At 39.8% G+C, this 27,734-nt stretch overlaps 1 protein-coding gene across 1 annotated transcript; it reads left to right on the forward strand.

The window, feature by feature from the left end:
- The first annotated feature begins 3,310 nt into the window (after positions 1–3,310).
- Positions 3,311–27,734, forward strand: MSR1 (macrophage scavenger receptor 1). Its single transcript, XM_029910618.1, has 5 exons — positions 3,311–3,721; positions 5,690–5,876; positions 10,173–10,253; positions 26,169–26,357; positions 27,601–27,734. Exons 1-5 carry the CDS (start codon positions 3,311–3,313, stop codon positions 27,732–27,734), a joined length of 1,002 nt encoding a protein of 333 aa, XP_029766478.1.

Below are 27,734 nucleotides of genomic sequence, written 5' to 3' on the forward strand. Positions count from 1 at the left end.
TTAAAAATTAAAAATTTGAAAAATGTCAAACAGCTGTAGTGATGCAATCCACAATGAAACTATTGCCAAATCGGGTCAGGATGCTGCACTATGTTTACTTTGAGGCTCTCTGGAACTCCATTTTATGCAACACCTCCTCTCTTTTTTCCTCCCTCCCCCACTTCTCCCATCACCCCGGATACTGAGAGAGATACAGCAATATCCCACTAGCGTCAGACCAGTCACTCAGTATCCCTCTGAAACCTCACATGTATCTTGAGCTTTAGTCTTTCTGCCTGGGACCATGAAAGGTGAGGGGAGCCCTGAATAGGCTCTTGCTCTCCACAAGTATCACATTTGGTATTATAAGTGCTGCTCTAGGACTGCAAGCTGAATATCTTCACTCTGCAACAGCCCCTCACCCCTCCCCAATAGCCTGAAGCATGAGAGAGAAAGAATCAAACCCAGTTTGCTGGATAGCAGCACAGGCATTAACCACTTACCCAGGGCACTTTTCTCATATTGCTTGGAAATTTACAATACATGTTTCCATACAGATTTGGGAGAAATCACTTTAGCAACTGCTACAACCTGCAATAACAGTTTTCATACATATGTTTACAGTCAAGTTTCTTTCTCAGCTGGGCAAATGTGCCTGGGGAGAGAGTCACAAGAGTGGAACTGAGAACATATATTTCACAAAAAATATTTAAAAACCCCCACAGCCATTTAGTCAGTTAGTGTAAGCGCTATTTACTTTCTCTCCAATGAGGCTGATATTTCCTGATTCACGTATGGTCACACAGACCCATTAGGCTAGATTAACCACTGGTGTAACTCCACTAAGGTCAATGAAGTTACATCAGGGATACATTTGGCTGAACATGTTTACAGTGCTTGGATGCAATGCCTTGAACCGACCACTGAAAATCTGGAATCTCTCTGCAGTCCTATTCAACGAAATCAAAGCAACATTTCCAGTAAAAAGCTTTTAAAGGAAACACAAAGGAAATAGTTACAAACAAGCTACTTTTAATGTTGACATTGATTGATCAGAAAATGTTTCATTTCATGTAAACTACAATCACTGACTATTAATGCTGACAAATTTCTAAAAATGGGTGTATTTTTTTCAGTTCGCATTAGCACCCATTTCACCAACAATACAGAACCAACTGTGTCTGCTTGGCATGAATAATAAGCATGTGTCAGTTTATCTGCATCTAGAATTAAGTTGTGGAACTTGTCTCCAATGAAATAGATGCTGAAAAATCAGCCTGCCCCTTTATATCTCTTCAGAATTATTCTGAGAATTAGAGAGATGACACAATACATAGAGGATTTAACTCTGCCCCATCATGTATCACATAGGCACTTAACGCTTGTGGCCATTAATTTACTCACCCACAAGTTTACCAGTGGGGGTAAAAAAAAAAAAAAAAAAGATCCTAGAAGTGTGCAGTAGTGAGCAGCTGTGAATGTCTCAGAAACATCTCATCACAACAGATATTAATTGGCTCCCCTGTTGGCCATCCTATCGAGAGACTGAATGGACTTAAAGATTAAAGTAGTCTTTCCTTGATAGAAGTGGTCTTTCTAGACCTTCATAGAGAACTGGTGTGCAGTACTGGCAAATTTGTATGCTACTGCCTAGGCTGTATATGTTCTTTGAATAAATAAGACTTCAAATCCCTAGCTGTTAATCCAGAATCTTTCAAAAACACTAACTTCACCAAAAGAGTCATTATCAATGGCTGCTTCAAAATATATGTCAGATTTGAAAAGCAAAATCTATATTCAGTAGAGAAGAGCTCCGTTTGAGCTTGTCTTAGTCCTTAATGTGTTAATTACTTCTATTCTTGTTTTTTTTAAGCATCCAAATTGTGCAAGCCACTTCACAGAAACAAGTAGAGATGTGGAGGAAATCCCAGCCCCAGTGAAATCAATGGGAATTTTGTCATATTTTTATCCATGGTCTCTACCCCCAAGGCTCAAGGACAAAATTTTAAAACTTGGGTGCTTAACGTTAGCCACTTAAATAAATGTCACTGATTTTTTTTCCAGTGAGCAGTTCTCATAATTTCATAGATTTTAAGACCAGAAGGGATCATTAGATCATCAAGGCTGACCCCTGTGTGCATAAGTCATTGAATTTCATACAGTTACTCTTGTATTGAATCCAATAATTTGTGTTTGACTAAAGCATATCTTCCAGAAAAGCACCCAGTCTTGGTTTCTCCAGCGTTTGATGTCTTCAAATCACCACTTCCCTTCGTAGTTTCTTCCAGTGGTTCATCACTGTGGAAAAAAATTGTGCCTTATGAATTTGAACATCGCAAGTGAGTGTCCTATCAGACTGTAAAATCTTTCTCTCTCTCAGTCCCTCCTGTTGAAGCTGTTCCACTTTGTATAATGATTAAATATTAATTGGACCAGAGAGAGAGAAGCTCTCTGGCAGGGGTGTCAAAACCAGGGGGACCAAGGGGTCCATGCCTGCCCACTTTTTAACATGGGCATAATTTGGGGGGCAGGTGGCCATTTTGCCCCCCAAAACTGTAAGCCTCAGGCAAGTGCAATGTAGGCAGGGGCTGCACTTCACAGCGAGGGAGCTGATGGTCACAGTGCCAGCCTCTTCCCAGTGGGGGAACTGAGATGGGTCTTAGTTGCCCCTTATAATGAGGCATGGTCCCTCTTAATGGCCCCGGTCCTCGTGCTCCTCTTTGCCCCGAGCCCCTGCTCCCTGGCCAGGCTGGAAGCTGGAGCCGGACCATGGTAAGAGCCGCGCAGGGAGCCTAGGCCTCTATCGGGAGCCCTGGACCCTCCATCTCTCCTGGGCGGGGGGCCGGGGAGGCCTGAAAGCAGCCCCTGGCCCATGTCCCTGCCCCCAGGGCACACCACCAGGACAGGGTGGCCTGGGCTCCCTGGTCAGTTCTTACCATGGCCCTATGTGGCGGTCCTGGCAGGATAGAGGTTTAAGAACAAGTACAAAACAATACATTAGGTCACTGATGGGCAAAAAAAAGATAGAGGGAAAGGACCAGGGTAACAATAAGATCACACTCAGAAAGGTCCGTGTGGTTCTCTTACAATAGAGTTTATTTAAATTTATCATCTCACATGCCATGCCAATTCTGTGGGAACAAAGTAATTTTAACTCATAATACGAGGAATGCTGAGGTCCTGGATAATTTCTTTAAGAACAAATTATACAGTCTTGATACTTAATCTATTGATTTCATTATCTCAGAACCCTGTGTGATTAAATAATCAAAGAACCTAGCAATAACAGTTGTATTTTCACTTGGAACTTTATTCAGTTCACGTATCCGAGATGGAAAAGAACCTGAAGAATGACATTAATCTAGTTAGTGAGAATAACGTACAACGGGGCTTCAATGGAGATTCTCCTGACAAAGCAAGAGAAGGAAAAGAAGAGCAGAGAGAAATCATCATAGCTCACACTGAAGCTTTACATCAAATTGCCAAAGAGATTTCAGAGCTGAAAACTAACCTTCACCAAAAGTCAGACCATTTCCGAAATCTAAGCACAGCAACGGAACAAAAGCTCTGGGAGGTTGGCCTTCAGATTAACACCTCAGCCTTAGCAATGCAAGTTTTTCGGAGGCTGATAGAAGATATTCAGATCTCGTTTAGGTTTCTGAATTTGACATTAGCTGATGTTCAGTCTGCTGGAGAAAACAGGAACAATAAATACACAGGAGTGTTCCTTAAACAGCGAGAGGTAGGAAGCTACATTGATTTTGTCACAAGATTTAAGGCATTGATAGGATTCCCCCATCCACTGGCAAAAGAAAAGGTAACAGCTCGTAGATGGTCAGATTGTTGTTCTTATGACTAATTTTGGAATACATTTTCAGAAGGGCAGAGGGAACAGCTTTTCTTTCTGCAAGTGCAATTTGTACCTGCAAAATTCATTCCCATATTTTTGCACCAGGAAAATGAACTACATATGCAAATCAGACAACCTAGACCTCTTTCTACTTACCTGATTTGCACCTGACCATAAGATAATTAGTGCAATTATCCTAATTTTCATCCACAAAAGGAAGGATGTCCTTTTGAAAAATCGCCCTGACCCAAAGAGATCATGTTGATGGGTTAACATTTTGTTCATTTACTAACATCCCAATGGGACTTAGGCTTTAAAAATCCTGCTAGGCATCTATCTGCATCTTTAGGGGCATAAATAAATATCTTTGAAAATCTGTCCCTTAGGAGCATAAGCCTCATTGAAAGTCAATGGGACATAGCTTTTTAAATGCCTAAATCACTTTTGTAAATGAGACTTGGGCTGTGAAGTAGAGCTTTGCAAATAACTGATGGAAAATTTAAAAAAAAATACATTTTGGGTTCAACCAAAATGAAACTGTTGTTAATTTTTTGGCAAACTTTAAATTTGTAATAATATATATTTGGGGGCAAACAAAACATATTGTTTGACCTGAAAGGAAGCATCTTGCTTCATTTTCAGCTTTAAAATAGTTTTTTAAATAAAAGTGAATTAAATTTCAAAGTGAAAAGTCATTTCAAATAAAAAAATTTAAACATTTTGTTTAAAAAATGTCAGAACAAGATTTTTTTTTTTCAGAACTTTTGGTTTTTTTTCAGCTGAGACAATTCAGTGAAATGGACCTGAATTCAATAAATGTTTCAGTCAATCCAAATCTGCATGTTTCAGAGGAAAAAAAAGTATTGGCCAAAAAATTTCACTCAATTCTACTTCCAAGTTACTTAGGCCGTTTGGAAAAAATGTACCGAGAGACTCTTTCTAGTGACTACAGTCCCGTACACTAGTCAATATAATAAACGATCAGACATTAACTATTTCTTTTAGATAAATATAATGTACCCTTCTTTCTGCAGCAAGTTTTCAAGCATAACCATGCAGGTACTGTACTTAACTAAATGTTAAAAACCAAGTACCAGATTCTAAACTAGTTATTCACACATGTGCAAAATGCTGCAAATTAAATAGTCCCTTAGCCCGAGCCCCTTAACCTGAGTCAGCTGGCTCAGGCCAGCTGCAAGTGTTTAATTGCAGTGTAATTACCCATACCCAAAGACTCCCTTTTCCCCAAAATGCCCCCTCCACGGAGAAGGGATGGCATACAGCTGCTCTGCTTAAAAAACAAAAGCACTATTCTACGTGAGTGAGGGTGGAAGAACGGAGCCCTAGTTTTATATGGCATTTTGCGAGATAGACAGACCTCAATGGGAGCAGAGTAAGGCCAACACTGAGCACTTCTGAAAATCCCATCCACCTTACATTGTGTATCTTGGCCACCTCCGTCAAGTTGGAAAGAATCTGACATAGACTACTAAGAGTTTGAAATAATTTGGTAATGTTCTGGGGAGGAATAACCTGATTTATAATAACTGAACAACACTGTATTTGCACAAGAAATCCTGAGCTGCCAGAAAGTATTATTTGAGTTTTAATGCATTTTAATATCTTAATATCAATAAGGGGCACAAACTTGTGAACCCTTGCTCAGGGGAGTGGTCTTTTCTCATTGGCGTAATTGATTTACTCCCAGGCAGATTCTCTTCTCACTTTTTTTGTTTATTTACCATGTCTATCCCAAACAATGTAAAAAAAAAAAATTTAAAAGGGATTACTCAAATGAGTAAAGTCTTGGACCATCAGTGTTAGAATGAAATACCTAATGATGCTAATATATTTTTACAGGATATCACAAACCTGTGGGATCATTGGTACAACACATCAGCAACCATTGTTACCATAAAACAACACCAAAGCAATCTGGAGCAGGAAATTAAAGGCGAAGTGAAACTTTTGAATAATGTCACAAATGACCTCAGATTAAAAGACTGGGAGCACTCAGTAGAATTAAGGAATATTACATTAGTGCAAGGTAATTTCTGGTGGTTGTTGTAATGAGAATAGGTTAAAATATTTTAAAGTTATCATAAGTAGCAAGAAAGGACAGGGTTTAAACAGATAAGGGAAGCTATCACTGTAACTGCTGATCCTGTACATGCTGTGATGGTAAATAGAGGACATATTTCTCAAGCAATGTCAATTCCCATAGCTTCCAATCCTGCAAACACTTATTCATGAATTTAGTGTTATGCTTATTTGTGTTTACAGACTCAAGTAGGTGGTAATTATTAGCAAGTTTAGAATTACTGTAGCAGAACAATAGTCCATCTAATCCAGTATCCTGATTTCAGCAGTGGCCTATGATGGATGCTTCATATTTGCCTAATGAGGCAATGCTACTTCATAGGGGTAAATTCATTCCTAACTCTTGCTGGTGAACCCTGAAGCATGAGCATTGCTAAGCCTTAAGCTGATTCATGAGATACTATTATTTATATAAATGTCTATTCCTTTTGTGAATCTGACTGATTCGCCATTGTGTTACTCCAGTTTTACATGTGTAAGTCCTTTGATTTCAATGGTGTTACAACAAGAAAAAGCTGGAACATCACTGTGGTGAGTTAGGCTCATAGATTGCTGAAGGCCAGATTCTGCATTGAGAACTTCCTGCACTAACTCCCAAAACTTGGCAGACACCCTTTGACTTCAATGGAGATCCACCCACATACTCTTCAATGCAGGATAATGACCTAAATGTCATTCTTTCTGACTATTTGCCAAGGGAATTAAATGTCCAGGACTGTCTGGATTTTTTTCTCAATTTTATACTTCATTATCTTTCAGAGAGCATTAGTCTTGAAAAAATGGAAAGTTATTAAATTTGTAGATTAAAAATGCAATTATAGGCACACATTGGACTGCACATTCCTTTAACTTTACTTCCCATAACTCCAAATGAAGATGGTGAGGATAAGTGTCACTTCAGGTCTATAGGCTGATTGTTCTTGAGAGAGACAATTAATGTGAAAAAGCTAGAAAAAATTATCAAGAAGTAAATGAAAGCATGATCAAACAACAAGTAGAAAAAATAAACATTTTTCCAGACTATTTTCTCATGAGATAAAACTTTATTTTCAAATTCTCACTGAAACAAAAGAAAAATACTTTACATTTTTTCAGTTTAAAAAAAAATCCAAATCTCTCTTTCATGTTTCTTGTTGTAACAAAACCACCTATTATGGTGTAACACTCACATGAATAATATACAATGTACCCATCTAATGGTAATGTTTAGAATTGCAAATGTTTTGGGTTGCTCTGGTTGGTTATGTCAAATGACGTAACAATGTCCTGAAGTGATGTTGACACTGTTAGAGAATTCAAGAAATTAGACTGCTTCTTATTGGAACCAGTGTGAGAATGTGCGTTTGACATTGTAAGCTGCAGGTTCACAGTAGCAAACTGCAGGGTTAATCTAGTCTTCAAAAACAGAGAAAATAAACCTAAACAGAAGTGAAGGTATGTGTATATTATGGAGCAACATATCTATTTGTGTAAATCAACTGCAATAATAAAGTATCGGATTTTACGCTGAAAACATATGATAAAAAAGTAATTATCTTCCCCATTCTTCGACAGCTGAGCAGGTTATACTTTTAGAAAGAAACCTGACTATTTACAGTGGTGTAAAATATGTTTCAAAGATCATGTAGTTGCTTTCCTCCTTTTTATTATATCCTCTCTGTTGAATTCTTTAGGCATCGTTCTAATAAATACATTTTTATATGTCTTTGAATATTGCTATGACAGTGCACTTTTTCACTCAATTGCATAGAGTAGCTATGCTGTTTCGTTTTCATCCTCTTCCCTCACTTTTAATTCCTTTCCTGTGTATTCCACCAAAACATGACCTTCTGTGTTTCAGGAATTAAGGTTTAGAAACTCCAACCTCTAGGTCTTTGGTTAAGGATCCTAAATGGGGGCTATACTTAGTTTTCTATCACTTGCATGCAGTAGTATCCCTATCAATGTTATGGTGGTTGAACCACCACAATGACAGATTGATCTTTTTCTGAATACTGCTAATGAAAAATGATAAGCCTATCCTTTCACATATGTAAGAAATTCATGATTTACAGTAATGGTGTATCATGTCCAATTCTTTTAAAGGTCTTCCTGGGCCCAAAGGAGAGAGAGGTGCTAAAAGTGTCAGAGGAGATCAAGGTGTACTCTAGAAGGAGTTCATGGGCTAAGAGGCTGTCATATAATGAATAATACTGGGAACAAGGTGCACGTACTGGATACTCAGTAAAGTCACATTTACGATCATGTGCAGAGCCAGGAAAAGGTTAATTGATCAAATCTAAACCCTACTGTACAGAAAAGATTTGCTTTAAATTCAGAAAATATGAACCATTCTATATGGATCTAGTTCAGATTAGCTTGCTGAACAATCTTCCCAGCTGCCTAATAACTGGTGCAACCAGGCTAATAACTGTATGTTGGTGGTATCTATGGCATACTGAACACTTGACTTTGCTTATTTTTTTGTTTTAGATGAAGACAAATCATTTCATTTTAAAAACACAAAAACAAATAAAAATTGCCACTAGGCTACATCGTGTGTGTGTATTTAAAAGAAAACCCAACAGATTTTGAGAAATAGACTAAATAAATATCAGACAGAATCTAGTTGGATTCTATTTCTCTAGTAATATGGTGTACTGGAATAGATCTGTTTCAACTCACTGAGTGTGAATTTAAATGCTGAGTAGAATACAAATTCACTTTAACCTTTGCTGTCAGCAACTGTATGTAGTTTATTTGTATGTAGTCTTGGTTTTTACCATTTTTCTATATGCTTTATTTGCTAAAATCTATAGCATAATTAATAAACTTTAGAAATTAAAGAAGATAAAGAGAAATATTATTCCCTACTAAAAGAATAAGAGAGGACAGTGAATAAAATAATTGGCTCTTAATTCCTCATAAGTATCACAAAAACCCTGGGTAGTATTTCAAAGCAAGGACTGTATACAGGATGATGTGATTTTTACCTTGCATATTGTCTCATGAAGCTAGAAAAAGCCCAAATATGTAGCACTAAATTATTTTCATCATCTTTGATTACGTAAATCTCTTTCAATCCTTGATCAATGTATTGACCAGTCCAAGTTTAATTAGAAAAACAATTTGTTTTCAATGAAAAGCAGGTGTTTGGTTCCCGACTAGCCTTCTGATCATTTTGCTTAAGAAACCAATGCATCAGCTGAGTTTTAAATTAGAAAGCCTATCTATGGGGATGCCTTGTCCTTGAATATTCTGCCAGATGAGCTTTATCCTGAAGAGTCAGTCTACTTGACTGCACTTCTGTGGAACTTGACAATAGTGCATTAATGTCATAATCCAGGGAAGTAACCAGTATTATATCAAAGTCCACAACCTTTGCTATTATGAAGGATCAGCATTTCCATTATAAACTACTATCATCAAAGCTTTGTAACCCACACTGAGCTTTTATGATTGAGTTATAACTTGCAAATGGTTTTATCTTGGGAGCATCTTTTTCAGGTGTTCCTAAACTATAAATTTGCAAAATGAAAAGCATCAAAATTTTACCTTGTTTGTTTGTTTGTTTGTTTTTGGTTTGTTTTTTTGGAAGTTGAGGAGCAAGGGAAAAGAGATTCTTGTAAATGAAGTGTGAAAATGAACTTTTTAAGCCTCTTAAATGGGGGGGGGGGGGAAGAGTTATCTGGTGGTTTGCTCAGGTAAAAAACACTAAAGAGGAAGGAAGTCATAGAAACAAACATGGCCATAAACTAATGACCAGAAATAGCTATAATGCAGTCTGAAATAGCAGGCAAGTCTGATACAAACACTGAGAAGATAATAAGGTGATAAGTAACAGTCAGCATGGATTTGTCAAAAAGAAATCATGTCAAACCAGCCCAATAGCTTTCTCTGACAGTGTAACAAGCCTTGTGGATTGGGGGGGAGCGGTAGACGTGGTATATCTTGACTTTAGTAAGGCTTCTGATACTGTCTTGCATGACCTTCTCATAAACAAACAAAGGAAATACAACCTAGATGGAGCTACTATAAGGTGGGTGCATAACTTGATGGAAAACCTTTCCCAGAGAATAGTTATCAGTGGTTCACAGTTGAGTTGGAAGGGCATACCCAGTGGGGCCCCATAGGGATCAGTTCTGGGTCTGGTTCCACTCAATATCTTCATCAATGATTTAGATAATAGCCTAGCGAGTACACAACAGTGAATTTGTCCTGTAATATTCAGACTTGCACTAATTTATTTATCTGGTTTTGCTAGATTTTCCTGGAGCCAAAGGGGAGATTGGACGACAAGGTCAGCCTGGAAATCCTGGACAAAAAGGATCAAAGGGAATTCCAGGTATAGTGACCATAGCAAGCAATTAATAACAATATAGACAAGACATTCAAGTTGAGAAATTTGTCCTGCCTGATTTTTGAAATGATCCCAGAAGAACTGTTTGATAAGATCAGACCTGATCATTCATCTAAAAAATATCTCTCTCCTCACGATGGATGGCAATGCTTAAATAACTATTGCACAATGTTTTCCCCTCCTCTAGTCAGCTATAAACGATAAAGTACTATAAAAAGAAAGATCAGCGGGCATACTCCAGCCCTGAGCCATCTGATTTATACCACTCTGGAAGCACAAAGTGGGTAGAAGGCTAACTTAAACAGCTATTTGGGGATTCCCTCAATGTAGGACCCATGTACGACAACTGACCCCTTCTTGAGTTTTGTGTAAGGGGCACATCAGCGATGTGACTATGGAAAATCGTTGTGGCTATAACTACTGTGTGTTTCAGTCATTCCAAACTGCTGGAACATTCCTTGGAGTGCACTAGAGCTAGATGCCACTTAGGGCTTGTCAATACAGTGTGTTAGTCCTCACCAGTGGTGTGTAAATTCTAGTCCACACAATCATGTCATGCACTAACTGGTCCATGTGGACCCTGCTGGAATGCACTAAAAGTTCCCTAGTACACGTTAAAATAGTCGTGTTTCAAACAGTACTGTGTTACACTAAAAGTTCCCTAGTGCGGGTTATGTCAGAAGGGTCCATCTAGGGCAGTTAGTATGCTACACATTGGTGTGTACTAGAATTTATACCCCACTGGTGCAGATTAACACATCATGTAGACAAGCCCTTAGAGCATCCCTGAGACCACCCTAAATTGTACCAAGGACAGAACCAGCTCTCAGCTGGCCCTAGTTATAGAGTGGTATATACCCATTAATGTCCCCACTCTGCTCCTTTCCACACATACAGCGCTCAGATGCAGCTGAAGACTGAACTCTATGTTGTAGATACAACATTTTGAGTTATAGGTATTGCTTCAATCCTTGAACACATTTACATTTTATCTCCTTCTAAAATGCAGACATGACAGGTCGACCTCCAAAGATCTCGCTTGTTTCCTTCCTATTTTGAGTAGTTCAGATGCTTACCCAAAGTTTCTGAAGTCTAATTTTTCTCTCTTTCCACATTCAGCATCTTTTACCCTTTTGTCCAATCAAAGCATTCTGCATTATTTCTCCCTTTCTCTAGTGATGCGTTCTATTGACTCTTAATTTGATCACTTTTGACTCCTAACAGACACCCCTTGATACCTCAGCTTCTTCTTAGGTGAAACATATATATATGTTAAAGGAGCCCACACTCTCCTTTAATTTACACTTTCTTTTGGCTTCCTGCAGATTTCACCAACATAAACTCTCTGACATGTCAAACGAGAGGGTGTAGCTAGAGCTAAGGAAGTCTAGCAGTACATAGTAGTCTAAGTGAGAGCCAAGAAGTCTGTTACGCCATCTTATTCAGCACTTCTGAATTTAGTCCCATATGTTTAAAAAAAATATTTCTAGGGGATTTCTGAGCTTTTTTTTTAACTCACTCCCAGCTTAAAGGCAGCATTTTAAAATTTGAAAATTGACAGCCAAATCTGGACTGGTGCCTTTAGCTTGATTAAAAAGGCTTTTAGAGAGCTGTGAAACACAGCTTTAAAAAGTGACTGCATAGGTTATTTTGGAAAGAGAGTCCAAATATGGAATGAAGAAAGCAGAGACTTTCTTTATACTAACATTGAGTGAGAGAACAAAGCAAATTCAGCACATCTCAGCAGTACTGTCAATACATTCTGCTATTATGTATTTTAGCTATAGTTTTGTTTCTGAGCTAAATTTGCCATACTACAACATGGCTTAAAATGACATTTTAAAGCTGGGAATATGTTGCTTTTTTAACTAAAACATATAATTAACATTAATTTAATTAATATCATTAACCTAGACAGTTTTAAAAAGTTTTCCATTGAGCTGTTCACTGTTACTTAGTACAAGAATATACATATCATGGCATTACACTTAATTATATTAATTGTGTAGTGTAATGGGGTGGTCACCCCACTCTGGTTTGGAAGGGGTTAAAAACAGCCCTGGGAAAGGGCTGCCCTGGGGAGCCAATCATGAGCGGGCTTGAGGCAGCCAATCAGGGCCCGGCTGAGCCAGTATAAGACGGGCTCCTGGGAAGAAGGAAGTCAGTCTTGCTCCAGCAGTGGAGCAAGAAGGACCTAGCTGCTTGGTAGAGACAGGGAGTACCTTGGACAGCGCAGTACAGGGAAAGGGCAGGCTGAACTGGGCAGCTCTGGCCTGGCGACTTCCCAGGCTGAGCACTTGCAGCAAAGGCCTGAGGAGGTACTAGGGCTGCAGGGAGGCAGCCAGGCCAAGAAAAGGCAGCATGTTAAACTCCTTGCCAGTGGTGAGTGGTCATTTCAGAGTGCAGTTTGCCCCTGAGAGAAGGGGCTAGATGATGAGTGGCAGTAGCCATTGAGGTAAGGTGTATGTGGGGTGTTGGGGTTCCCCTGAGAGAGGAGATCCAGAGTGTGGGGGCACTGCTGTGGGGCAGCACCCCAGGGTAAGGAGCACTGGTGTCCGGGAGGGACATGGGGCCAGAAGTGGTGGAGAGAACAGGACAGGTAACTGAGGGTGAGAAACCGGCCAGAGGAGGGTGCTCCTGAGCTGGATGAGCTAATTTCTGGACTGAACAGCAGGAGGCACTGCACCGGTGACTGCCCCGCCTTACTACATGTAGACAATGATGATAAATTAGGTACTGTTTCCTTTACACCAAAATAAGTCACTTTATATAAGAGATGACAAATAGCACAGTGTAAGAAAGGGACATTAGAGAAAAGGGGAGAGTTAGAACAAAAGAATGAAGAGGGAGAAAGAAAAAAGCAAGGAAGAGCCACACAAAAAAAGGAGACACAAAGAAACAGAACAATTTTTCTTGCCTTTTGAATTTTTTTATTTTTTATATTATTTTAAATTTTTTGGAAGCTGATGACTTTTTCTTTTATTTGTACATAAAACTGTATACACTAGTATGCACTAGTACACTAAATACCAACGCAAGCCATTATCATATGCACTTCGCTGAGAATGCTGCTCCATAAATATATTCCTGCATGGAGCCAACACGAAGGTTGCTGAATGTTCAGCATTTTTGAAAGTCACTTATCAGGTGCCTAGAAAGGATTTAGGAGGCTAACTGTAGGTTCCTATTTTTGCAATTCTCAAGTAGGCATTTTTGACCACAAGTTCACTGGAAATGTGGCTAGTGTTAGCCACATTTATGCATTTGGGAGACTTTTTTGTCAGAGTTATTTTGAATGCATTTTTGTCTTCGCATTTAATTTCCTTAACATGCAATACCAATATTCATCAATAGCTGTCCCTGTTCCTGAGAAGTTTTACATGTAAATTAACTCATTGTAGAAACTTCAGGAAAATCAGATGCACAAGAAACCAAATCACTATTGTACACTAAGGATAATCCCCAAAACTGAAATTGCTCTGTCTGTGGTAGGGTTTGGGTGCTCGGCCTGAAAGCTCTGAATATGTAGTTGAGTTTCATTGCTCTTGTTCCCTATATCTCTATTTTTTTCTTCAAGATAGCCACTGTCAGAATCTGTTGTTGCATTTTCTAGATATGTAACTTTCCCTCATTTTTATTTACGACTATGTCATTCCAACAATTTGATGCAGTTTAATGATACAACTACTTGGCAGCAGCATTGTACCAATATATTTACAGTAATGCACTCTTCTTGTACCTGAAATATGTTTTTGTTGGATGAAAATAAGATACATGGCAAACAGGAGCAGCCTCCCTGGAAATATGAGCTACCCTAGTCCCTGGGAGGGAGGGGAACACACATGTGATATCTTGAATCTCAGGACAAGGCTAGGAGGTAGATTTTTGCTGTTAAGCCATCATGGATGGGGCTGGTTAAAAAGGCATACCTCTCGGTGGGTGCTCCCAGAGGTATTGAGCCTGAGGCAGGCCTCAAAAGAATGTTTATAATGACAACTTATAATGTCTTTCTTATAAACATTATAGTTGTTTGGTCCAGTCCAACTTATAATGTTTATAATAAAGAATGCACCAGAGCAGTGTCTGCTACATCCTTAGAAAATAGGTGGTATGCACTCCCCACCTCTACATGGGCCTATCTCATGGTGCTAAATGTGGACCAGGACCACATCTCTGCCTTCAACTTGCTCTTCCCCCTTTTGGAGGCTGGCTCAGGGAACACAAGGACTGGGATTGTGCGTTTCCAGTATGTGGACACAAGAGGAAGAGGGTTTCTTGCACTCTGTTACCAACCCCTTACACTCCTGCTTAGAACCAGCCACAGTCTAGTCTCATTTAGTGAAAGAAGGATTTGTAATCATATTTTAATGATGTCCTTTTACCTCCAAATAGAGGAAAATAGATAGCAAGTGTAGTGTAGTATGTGCTACATGATTGTATTCTTGTATTTCTGATGTATTTCAGCTAATTTTGGGGGTCAGCTTATTTTTTTATTTTAGGCTACGTCTACACAATGAGCTTGGGATGTGATTCCCCTGCTTGGGTACACATCTCATTGAGTATAATTAGTAGCGTAGCCACAGTAGCATGGGCAGCAGAAGCATGGCATAGCCATGTTGAACACAAACCAGTGGGTAGGTACTCAGCATGGCTAACCCTAACCCTCCCCTGCTGCTACCTGTGCTACTGTGACTACACTGCTATTTATGCTTGCACCAGCTCAATGAGAGCTCTGAATATGTATGTATTCTAACCAAATGATGAAACAAAGGCATTACCTGAAACCACTGCAAGTTGTTTTTTCAGAACAGAGCTGTGGTACAAGTAGACATCTTCTGGCACCTGTGTAATTTATGTGAAAATCCCAATGGTTCATAAAGCTTTGCTAATCCTCGTCTTCATGTTGCCACAAATTGCTAAAAAAATCAAATCTAGCAAAAAAAGCAGTTTTCGCATGCGAAAACTATCTCCTTTCCTCTTAACCCCCCCCCCTTCTAAACACCATGTGGAAATTACCCAAGGCCTAAGAAGGTCTGAGAGGGCTGGATTACAGCACAGGCACTACAAGCATGTCCCTAGGGCTTCTGGAGTCATGTGATGACATCAGTATCTAAACTTTCTTTTAAAAATGTTATACTTCTAATCCTTATCTAGTGGTGTAACTCCACTGCTGCAAATACTCCCCAACCCCAGTATTGACAAGCCTTCAGGGAGACATCACTGCATTGCACCCCCAGGGGGGTCAGGGAAGGGTTTCAGCAGTGTAGTCCAACCCCCTAATGTAGACATGCTGCACTGGTGTAAAATATGGTTGTGACATTACCCAGGGTGTAATCTGGACTGATGAACAGCTGTGTCCCCTCAATTCTCCATCATGGGGATTTTTACACTGCTTTTACAGAGCTACCACTTCTGATCTGCTCACACAGCCTGCAGCATGTAAGTTACTCCTAGTTGTATCGTATGAATGCTATAGCCAGCCACTCTTGAATTACACTTCAGAGCAATACCAGCAAATTTCCAGTTAGACTTTCCACAGACATGTATGCCTTGTACTGCCCGTTCACTCACTTCAATACATGTTCATGTAGAGTCTGTTACTTTATTAATAGAAAATGATATGCACAGATCCTCTTATCCCAAATGGAGTTTCCCAAACATTTCAGTCCAAACACACTGATTTAAATAAATCAGTAAAACAAATGTATTAACTACAGAAAGATAGATTTTAAGTGATTACCAGTAATGAGGCATAAAAGTCAAAGTTAGTTACAAAAAAGTGAAACACAACTAATGGCTAACTTAACAAGCTAAGTGAATTCAAAGCAAAGAACTCTCTCTCACCACATGTTTCAGCAGTTTTACTGGCTGAATTTCTTTCAGACAGGATCCCTCCCCCTTTTGTCTCTGGGGAACTGGTTTGTGGCTGCTTTCCCAGACGAGGAACATGTCTTAGTAATACCATGCAGAGGAATCTTATAACTTTACATTCTATGTTGCCATACATATTTTAGCAGAACAATAATGATCAGCAAATTATGAATTTTCAAATGATATCTCACAAGGCATACTTTGTACTACATTTATCATAGTCCTGGAAAGGGGGTGAACCTAGAGGTACAGACTATTACAATGGTTCACACTAATGTAGATTTACTCCAACGTGGCTTTACCTGGGTTGCAAACCAAATTTATCTCCATCAGTGTAAATCACTGTTTTACATCAGTACATCATGTCTAGTTTTTCACTGGTCTAGAAAAGTCTGAGTTTACAAACAGCCAGAAAAAAATATCTCTGTGAGGTATGAACCATCCATTCAGCCTAATGAGGTGTTAGCGCAGAAACGAAGGGCTAGTCAATGCTGCCGTGGCAGCGCTTTAACATGCCTTGTGTGGTCGCGGTGCAGCGCTGAGAGAGAGCTCTTCCAGCGCTCTTAAAAAAAACACCTCTACAAGGGGGCATAGCTCCCAGCGCTAGGGCACTGTTTACACTGGTGCTTTACAGCGCTGCAACTTGCTGCGCTCAGGGGACTGTTTTTTCACACCCTTATTGCCATGCCAAGCTCCTTCACCACCATGTGAGCAGAAGACTCAATTGGGGGGAGCTGTGGGAAAGCTTTTGATGCCATCAAACAGTGTGACTCTGCTGTGGTGGTATAGTCTTGGTCCTCACCCCCAGAGTCTTTTGCATAGATGGGTGACAGCTAAGTCGTCCTTCTCTGGGAGTGACTGAAACCTGTCTAAAGAGAAGCAATGGTGGTCTGGGAAGGGAGGGAGCTCCAGTCTCCTCTAAGAGGATTGGTGGTATCATCCTGATAGCTGTGCAGACAGCTTTTCCTGGTGGGATGAGGGCCATAGGGACAGGACCACAGTGAGTGCTATGTGGGGGTGTACCTTGGGCACCAGATTGTCTTACTCAAGCCCTGAGAGCTAGTCAAAATGTTCCTTTGAGAAACCTTTCTTGTTTGACCCTCTCAATAGATTTTGCACATAAATATTACTAATACAGGTCTTTTTATCTTCTCCACACACACACACACACACACACAACTGATTTAGGGCCAAAAGGGGAGAAAAGAGATAAAGGAGGAAGTAGCAGCACTATTGCAATATGTAAGTAACAATTAAACAGTTATTTGATTTAAAGAGCATGAATTTTTCTGGTATTTCTATTTACTTAACTTGGTAAGCGTTCTTGTAAGAAAAACGTGCAGCTGGCCTTAATGTGGGCAGGAAATATGCAGACTTCTACATGCAAAGCTCTGGCTGTGTAACTTAGTCGTGACCTACTGTGACTCCATTAACCCAGTACCAACCCTTTCTGGAACAAATAAATGTCAAGAAGTGTGTCAAACTGTGTTGTGGCTTTAGTCACATGGATATCCATCAAGATCCACACTCGGAACACTGAACTCCATTCAGTTGGAGCCTATGTGGCAGATCTCAATGGAGCTGAACAGAATAGTTTAGTAATTTAGTGTTCTGTATGAAAAACACCTTTGAGTGTTGACAGAAAGATCCAACAGAAATAACAGAAAAAAATAAAATGTGATTAAGTTACAGTAACAGAAAAGCATAGAATTTATAATGCCTGCATCTGTAACTTTCACTCTATGCATCCGAAGAAGTGAGGTTTTTACTCACGAAAGCTTATGCCCAAATAAATCTGTTAGTCTTTAAGGTGCCACCAGACTCCTTGTAGTCATTAGATGGTTTGGCAACTGCTGCTAAAGAGTAGGTGAGAGTGAGAACTGATGATATTGTTTCATACTAAAATCATTGATCTATTTCTGTAATATTCACACATTATCCAAACTGAAAACCTGCGATTTTTTTTCACCTGATGTTTGTGAAACCTTATGTCATTTCTCTGTTTGGGAAATCATTGTATTTTATTACCAGGCTTTACATTACTTTGAACAAAAGCTCAGACTAGTATTCTGTTTGCTCTAAATAAAGCTGGTCAAATATCAAGTACAAATAATATGCCAGATCCCAGGCCATGGCAGAAATGCTTTTAAATCACCTTTATAAAGTGACCTGCCCCTGTACCAGGTTGGCCCCACAGTGCCATTTAGAGCAATCTGAAGATTAGGAGCACATGGTTATGAGGGCTTATTGAAATGATACAATGAAATACTGAAATGAAATTACTCAAATAGAATTTTATTTAAATGCAGAAGCTTGTTTTACCCTTAAGATCAAACTCTACTTTCTGTTTTTTTGTAGAAAGCAAGCAGAACTACAGGCACTTTCCTTGCTGTCCATTTTTAAACAAAGATAAAATGAGATTCAGTGGTAGGATATTTATTTTTTTTTAAAAAGCTGCAAACAGTTTAAAGTAATAAGAGAAATACAGAATATAAGTTGTGGTTAGTCAAATAAGACCACACATTCCACTCAAAAGCATAAAGTTAAAGTGATTAAGAGCAATCTGTACTTCTGTTCCTATTTCAGCAACTGAGAATCAAGTGTTGGAATACAATCTGTTTTGAAATATAACTGCACTCTTCCACTGTAGTGCAAACATCCGATATAAGCTTGTAATATTGCAAAATACCTCTCTCACCCCCAACTGTTTCTACAAGGATTTCATTTCAAGCAGAAAGGCAATTTTAAACCTTGCTTTGTTTACTCAGATTGATTACCTTTCTAAAGAATATACCCACTCAGTTAATAACAAACCTCCACAACTAGCTTCTATTGACTGATTTACTGTACAAAGGATAATTCCCTTATGCCATCTAACTGGAACCTCTAACCTACTGTCTCAGTAATGGGTCTTGCTCAATTTATTTTCAGGGTCAGTATTTTCATGATGTAGGTTCAGCAACTATAGACTTTGTTTCTCCTTGGGCTGAGTGACAGGTACGCTTCTGCACAAGAAGTCTGGAACCTCTTACCCAACTAGAAATGAAGCCTTTACAGATAGTTGAACCAATCCACGTGTCCAGCCAAGCTGTGCTCGGTGCAGGATGAGATTGGGGGTGGGACAAAAGTATATCAATTTTGTGCTTCTCCAATCCTTGTGTTTGCAGGGAGCTAGATTGTCTGTGGGCATAAATTAGAGTAATCTTAGTACTTAATACTGTTTTAATTGACCGCTTACTCTAACATCAGCAGTGGTGGTTGTGTCAGCCAGGGATCACCAGAACCCAGCTCTTTCCCCCCACATGTCATCTATACTGACATGGGTCAGGAGCAGGGGGCAACAAGTAGTTAAACTAGCTCCATTGTAGACAGGGATTCCACTGCTGGGATCCTGTTTGTGCCGCTCTGATGGTACAAAATGTCACGGTTACAGAGTAACCTGTCCCCTTCCTGGTCTCTCTGAGTACACCCTTCATGCGTCAGGCCTCAGGCCTTTACCTGTCCTAGGGTAGGCATCACACAGTTCTACTCTGAGATCAGGCCCTGGGCTACAGTTCCTTGTGTATCCACAGTTCCAACAGAGTTTGGACACCTGCAGTTCTTCCTTTAAGAACCAGTGAGCAGTAGCATCCAGTGACAAAACAGCCTTCTTAAAACAATCTATTGTTTGTTTTCACAGTAGGAAAAAAAGTATTGAGAGAGAGAGAGAGAGAGAGAGGATTTTAAAAACAGTCTACAGGCACATCTATCTTACCCAATGGTTTACCATCCTTTCTCGGTAACCTAGGCAGGCCTAACTTCTTCAGACACTCCCAGTGGGTTCCGGTGTCTCTCTGACTCCCCTGAACAACTACCCCACTCTTTCTTCAAGTTCAGACTTCCCTTTTAAACTCCCGCACAGTATTCCTGGGCCATTTCCTGTCCAGGCACTTTCTCTTTACAGCTCTCAAGTGTTTGCAGTGAAGTGGCTTATCTTGTTTTTCCTGTTTCCCCCCTGCTTGTTTTTTTTTTCTTCAGATAGTCCCCCAATATATTCATACATAACCCAATAACCAGGCCAATATACAGTACTTATAAATTATTACAGAGCAGCTCTAAATCCGTCACACAAAGTTCACATAATGTGGTGCATGATCTTGTCCTCAGTTTGGTTTTGGCTTGCATAAGCATCCTGCACTCAGACCTATATGAAATTCTTAGATCTGCAAAACTGGGCTGGCAATCTCATGTGAGCAGCTTTTGTCATAGACCAATCAGAAACAATCCATAAAGTTTGGAAATCTCAGAGGGGGGAAAGCCTGTTCTTATGCAAATCCAGCCAAAGTTGATCTGGGAGATTGTGAGAGATCAGCCTTTGCCCATGGTATTTTGTTGCTTCCATTCTGATCTCAGCCAAAACCCATAAGTACAAAGCTAAAATAAATATAAAAAAATTAACCAACATATCTGGAACTTCCAAAAAAAGTTCAATCCAGATTTGGAGGAAAGGTTCCTGGGGAAGGGACAGGAAAGTCCTTTAGCCAGTTTTGTTTGCCCATCCTTAATGCAGGCTAATGTGTCATAAGGCTAAGAAGTGACTGTTCAATATGACATGGACCTTTAAACAATAAACCATAACTTGGAAGCAAGAACACTGAAAATGTAGGTGTCTAACCAAGGTCATTTGAGAAAAAAAATCCAAGAGAGAGGTGACATTAACAGTACACCTCTTACCAGATCACAAATCCAGGTGTCACAATCTGAGTTGAGCATTAGAGTAGACCTTATAAATAAAGGGGTGGGGGAGTGGTGTGTGAGCAAAAGAGACTTCATAGCAGAGGGCAGAAACCATCAACAGAGAACAGGACAAAAATGTCAGACTAATAAAACAAAACACTATTGTAAACAAAGGATAAAATATGATATCCCAAAACTGCCAATGAGAAGTCTTATAGATCATGGGAGCAATATAAGCGCCTGAAGAGAATAGAAAAAGAAAACACACATTGAAGATGTCACACTACAAGGAGATTTAGGGACCTCCAATATCAGGGTGTTTGTCAGAATTTAAGTAGTTTTTAATTCTGGAATCTGAACAACAGAAGGGATTCTTCTAGCCTTTTAAAGGAGAGCTTTACTGATCACTAATTAGTTCTAATACTTTAGATAAATAATTACTAAAAGCTAGATCATAGGTAGGGAAGGGAGTGTGGCGCTACCCTCCCTGCTTGCATGGCCTATAAAAAGGCTAGGTAGAATCCCAGTCCCTCCTTTCAGGAGAGCACAAGGATTTCTCTTTAATGTGTGGAGCTGAACAGGGGAGATAGGAGGGAGGGAGAACAGGCAGACTTCAGCTGGGCTCCTCATGGGTGCAGGAACCTAGCTGCACAAATCTGATTGCAGGACTGGGGCCTTAGTTAGCAACAAACAGCTCACACTTCAAAAAACACAATCCAGGTTTGTTTTTAAATCTCTGGATTTACACATACACACTGAGGGAGGCACAAGGTGTGGATCATCAAGTCACAGCATTTTTGTTAACTTTTATTTAAGCACCTGATCCTAGAATTGATCCAAATTCAAACCTCCCATAGACTGCTCTGGAAGTTCTGTGCAACATCTGATTTCAGATTTGGCTGTGTGTATTTCCTTGTTTATTTGTAGTTCAATACTAAAATATTAATAATCAAATAAATGAAAGTATGTAATTAAAATATGGTCTAAAAGAGTATAAATCAATTTGTTTGCAATGTGAAATATGTTATCATGAAAAATGTAATTACAAATCTGTTTACAAGTCACTAATAACCTTTTTATTAAAATCTTTAAGGGTATGGTAATTGGATGATTTTCTTTCACAATATGATAGTGGGAAAAGTGACTAATTCATATCCTGCAGTTTAATGTCTGACTTGTGTCACCTCTCTGGAACATGCAATTAGAAAATCTCAAAGTATCTAATTATAGCACCTGCCTTGTTCAGTGTTTTGTGATCCATATACAAATATCTTGACTTGCTGCGTAAAGAAATCTTCAAAAGAAAAAGGGTTTAGGGAAAGCTTAAATCAGCATCCTTTGGTTTCTTCCATGCTGTGACATTTATCTATGGAGTTAAGTCATCACATAGTAATAGCTTGGCATACAGTGTGGGCTAATTCTATATTTAGTGATGCCATGAACTAGTAGAGAGAGATTCAAATACTTGGAAAAAGTTGTTGACTGACTGAATGACTAAAGCTTATGTTTTTACAAAAGTGAACAGAAAGGTCTGTGCTGTGACAGATACCAAATCCCAGAGTTACTTTTAAATTTTAATGGGGTAAGAGGAGTAGATCCTGCCTGCAGAGGGGAGCCAATTTTGGATGAGCCACCCAATTCTTCTGAGACCTGTTTTAATGTCACCTTCAACTTTATTCTAGTTCATCTAGTCCACTAAGTACAACATAATCCTGGACAGATTCCAGAAACAGCCTAAAGGAAGTGGAGTAGCAGCAGCTCTGTTCCCCTCCAACTTCATGTGCCTCACTCTAGAAACAAAAATCCATATGATTTGTGAAACCAAAAATAAAACCTAAGACTTCTAGTGATTTACAGATGTCCAAATAAAGAACTTGCTTATTTGTTGGAAGTTCTAATGGACCTTCAGGTCAGCATAATACTGGAATTGCTCAGGTTCATTTTTCTTGGAGTTCTAAACTTCCACATAGACAATGCCATGGATACACTAGTATCCAATCTCTTCTGACCACGTGGAAACCTTGGTTTCACCTGGACTATCTCTGACCCCCTATTCTCAGTTGGACATACATCTGATGTCTCACAGCATTCTGGATGGTTTGCAGTCTTGCATGAAGACTCTGCAATCAAAAAAAGATGCCTGCTATATACAATAGATAGTGGCCACAGGACAAATTCTCCACTGCCTTGCACCTTGTGTTGGCATTTATATTCAAGTTCAAAACAATCCAATGTGATGCAATAACCAGGAAAAGCCTTACTAAGAAGGATCCAGTGACATGAATGCAAGCAAAAACCTTGAGCCAAGTCATCAGTTAGTTACAATTGAACTGTACTAGATAATATCTAAAAAGAGAAATTGGAGCAAGTGTAAGAGAATTAGATATGCAATGGCTAGCTAAGCATGTTTGTAAGAATGGGGACATAGGTTAATGAGTTCAGCAGCCAGCATTTTAAAGAGACTGTGTCACTTTAAGATTGAAATAGGAACTGATCACAGGCAACAACTCAGTGGGCCTGATTCTCCTGTCTTATAAAGCATTGGGTACAAAGGGAATAACTATTACTGGAGATTTAACAGTGTAAGTGAGGGGAGACTCAGGCTCTGTGACTGAACCTGGGAGCTGATAGGTTGTACATTTGGGATTAAATAAAACAGTTGTATTTGAGAAGCATCGCATGAGATTCCTTTTATAACATTTACATGGGATATGGCAGGAAGCCTACACAGTGATAGTTTACACACGTAGTGGGGCTGCTGCTAAGACAGGCTCCCTGCCTGCCCCAGCCCCACTCTGTTCCCAGAAGTGGCCAACATGGCCCCAGGAGGCAGGGGTTTCCCTCTGCACGCTGCTCCTGCCTGCAAGCACCATCCCCTCAGCTCCCTTTGGCTGGGAAAGGGGAGCTGTCGCCAATGGGAGCTGCGGGTGGTCGTGCTTCCAGAGAGGGACAGCCCGCAGAGCCAGGTGCCGCCACCTCCCCTTCCCCGCAGGGGCATGTTGGCCCCTTCCCGGAGTGGCGTGGGGACAGGGTAGGTAGGGAGCCTGTCTTAGTGGAAGGCACACTGCACCACCGACCGGGAGCTGCAGGAGGTAAGTGCTACCTGGTGGGAGGCTGCACCCCAGCCCTGAGTCCGCTCCCAGCACCAGCACCCTAAACCAGCCCTGAGCCCCCTCCCGCAGCCAGCACCTTGTACTCCCTCCTGCACCCCCACACTCTTCCCCAGCCTGGAGCCCCCTCCTGAACCCTAACCCCTCAAGCTCCCTCCCAGAGCTTACACCCCTCACGCCCTCCTGCACCCCAACCCTCTTCCCCAGGCTCAGCCCAGAGCCCCCTCCCACACTGTGAACCCCTCGGCTCCAACCAGAGCCCACACCCCCTCCTGAACCCCTACCCCAGTCTGGTGAAAGTGTGTGATGGAGGTTGTGTGAGTGGGGTGGGGCTTTGGGGAAGGGAAGGGAAGGGACAGGGTAGATCCTTGGTTGCCCTTAAATTCAAAAAGTGATCTTGGGCTTAAAAAGGTTGGAGACCTCTGGTTTACAGTATGTCTACCTTTAAGCAATATTATCAGTCTCTCGCTTTTTATGAGCTGAACTGATTTACGGAGCACATGCAGCTATCTTTTATGAGTAGATTGGAATATGAGATGAACCATGCTGCAAATACCCCTCCTTAATGGCATGCTAAAGATGCATGAATAGGCATACAATGCTTCATAGTAAAATAATAATTCATTTTGGTTGAGTTAATGAGGTGGTTTCATGAAACACATGAATTGTCCTGAAGAGGCTGTTGAGATTCCAAAGAAGTCATCTCAGGCAAAAACATTTTTTTTCTATAGTGTTTCTAAAAAAAAATCCAGCTCAGAAAAATACAGAACATATAGTAAATAGAAGGTCCCCGGTACTTTTCACTGTTACTTGAAAATATTAATCCTAACATTAAAGAACAAGCACTTTATGTTAAATAATAAAAAAACTCCTAGCATTAATGCTCATATGAGGATCATTCCTAGCTATGGCAGTGTCATACAGTAAGAGAGGCAGTGTCTCAGGAGGCAATCATTTAGGGCTTGTAGCTCAAGACAGAAATTGTGAATTCCACCTATAAAAGTGAGATGGAAGCCAATGCAGATCTGGAACACTCATGTGACATGCAATGTGGGAGGCACTGCTTAACACAACTGCTTCTTGCTTCAGTTTCCAGCTGGATTTAAGGTGTCGGTCTGGGTAGAATACAGTGCAGTAACCTATCTTTGTGAGGAAAAAAAAAAGCACAGATAATGGTAATAAGGTCTACATGCAAAAGAGAGAGTTGCAATAATATTGGAAAAAATAGATGTGTTACTCTTTGCTGTTACCTGATCTAACAGCAGTTGGGAATCTAATTAAACCTCCAAATTGTGAACACAAGCAACAGACACATACTCTTCATGAGTGGGGCAGAAATAATCCTTAGCAAATCTTCTGTTTTATCTGGATTAAGCCTTTACCCAGTTAGCATTGTCATCTGTGCCTCAGTCTCTACAAGACACTGAATGAGAGGCTAGGCTGCATCTATAGATGAAATGGAGACCAGGAGCTGGGTACCAACAGCATACTGAAAATACCATATTCCTTCTCTCCTCACACACCCCTTTAACAGCCTATATTGCACAAGGTGGGTGGCAAAATGGAACCCAGGGAAAGCCCACATGAGAGCACCCTGAGAGGTGGGAAAAAGTCATTGCACAACCCTGGTCTGTGGGACTACTCAGACAGGAAGGAACAGAGCAACAATGTCCACTGGTGAATTGACAAAGCCTCATAGGTCAGCAGCATCAAAGACAGTTGACAGATTCAATAGCATGGATACTTGAACAACACCAATTGCAAGTAGCTCAACCACACACATAGTACTGTAACCAAATTAACAAAGATCGTGGAGATCCATTGTAAGAAGATTAGCAAGAATCATTTGCAATTCTACATTTTCATCAGCAAATGGTGATGTCATACTTTACATTTCTAAGATTCCATCCAAGGACTGCAAAAGGCATCGATGACTCAAATTGCCCAGTAACTCATTGAGTTAGGCAAATATTATCCTTCATTTTACAGATTTGGAAACTGAGACATAAAGCGGCTAAGTAATTCCCCAGTGTCACACAGTGAATTTCAGAAGCAGTGACAGAACCCCCAACTCCTGACCTCCATGCCTGCATTCTAACAACTATCACTCTTTATTACATATGATTGAAACCCACTGAACTATTCCCTGTATGAATCACGGTATCACGTTTGTATCTAATCGGACCTACCTTTATTTTCTCAGCTCCAGCTTCCAGGCTTCAACTTGTAGGAGGACAAGTTCCTAATGAGGGCAGAGTGAAGATTTTTCATGCTGGAGAATGGGGTACTATCTGTGATGACCACTGGGATATTCATGATGGAACAGTGGTCTGTAAGAGTCTGGGGTATGCAGCAGCATCTGGAATTCATAGTGGCGCCTATTTTGGACAAGGTACGCTATATGAATTTAAAAATTCATTTTTTTAGGTATCCTTCATATCTCCCCTCTCCAACGCACCTTGCCCCCAAATTACAGTGGTGGCTAAAGAACTATTTATGGAATAGTAGCAAGATAAGATGCATACAATTAATTGGATTTTCAAAGCCATGCTACTGATTTTTAGGAAAGTAAGTTAAAGGGCGTATTTAAAAAATAATGATAAAATAATTGTTTTACTAAGAGAAAAGGACAGACAAGTAGAAATTAACCATCTATTTTATCTATTGTAGGCTGAGTAGTCAGTCCAACCCACAAGGAGTATTCTCCAAAATATGGCATTTTACTCAATATTTTCATTATATAATTGTAATAAAAACTTTAAGTATACATTATAATTATAAAGTCTATTTATATAATGTATATTGATTTGATCAGTCATATAGATAAGGTTATAATGTAATTATTGTCACAGTATCTGAGAGCCTTCCAAAGAAATCACACCCAAAAAGGACCAGATATTCAATTCATTTCCTCTCTACTGTTTCCCCCCACCACCCAGGACTACTACTGTTTCTCTCTCCCATTACCCACACACACATATGTATGTGAGAGAGATAATTTGTAACAAATCCTTGTATGCCTAGAAATCTGTTTTTTTTCTGTGCTCTTCATGATCATCACTCATGACAGCCACAGAGAGAGTTCAAATCCTCAAGCTCCAAAACCCAAGCAGACCACCACTTAAAATGAAGAAAATTTTCCATATCATAGGGTCTATGACAGATTCTCTCAAACCCTGACATCACTGGTGAAAGGAAAAATATATGTTTCCAATAGAGAAGTCAAGCTTCATAGTGGGTACCAGGTGGATCAGTCATTTCACAACCAAGGTAGTGTGCTCTGTATAAAGAAACCTAAATTAATTAGATCCATTGCAATGGTACCCAAAATGTTAGAACTATCTCCCAATCAAAGAATATTTTCCAAGTTTCTGGATTTTGGATGTCAACTTAGTTTGGTTATAGGGAACAATAGGTGCCTTTAAATACTTTAACACACCACATTTCACCAATTTTACCGGGATATTTATTCAATCTGTGGCATTTTAAATTAAGTCAAGTGTTATATTAAACTATGTTATATACCACCATCAATATTCCTGGTTATTATATATAAGATATTCAAATATTTATTTTAATGTGAGAATTATCCTTCTGAAATATATATATGAGATAAATTATTCTTAACATTGCAGGTATTGGTCGAATATGGATGGATGAGGTTCTTTGTTTTGGCTATGAAACCTCTGTTGAAAATTGTATGTTTAAAGGCTGGGGTGTGGCAGATTGTAAACATAATGAAGATGCTGGTGTCACTTGTAAAGTTTAA

Source organism: Terrapene carolina, unplaced genomic scaffold (assembly GCF_002925995.2).
Source record: "Terrapene carolina triunguis isolate 2854851 unplaced genomic scaffold, T_m_triunguis-2.0 Scaffold66, whole genome shotgun sequence".
Taxonomy (NCBI): Eukaryota; Metazoa; Chordata; order Testudines; family Emydidae; genus Terrapene; species Terrapene triunguis.

Coding starts and splice junctions, on each gene's coding strand:
- MSR1 (XM_029910618.1), top strand. CDS start 3,311: ATGGAAAAGAACCTGAAGAATGACATTAATCTAGTTAGTGAGAATAAC. Junction 3,722..5,689: donor TGTTCCTTAAACAGCGAGAG/GTAGGAAGCTAC, acceptor ATATTTTTACAG/GATATCACAAACCTGTGGGA. Junction 5,877..10,172: donor GAATATTACATTAGTGCAAG/GTAATTTCTGGT, acceptor TGGTTTTGCTAG/ATTTTCCTGGAGCCAAAGGG.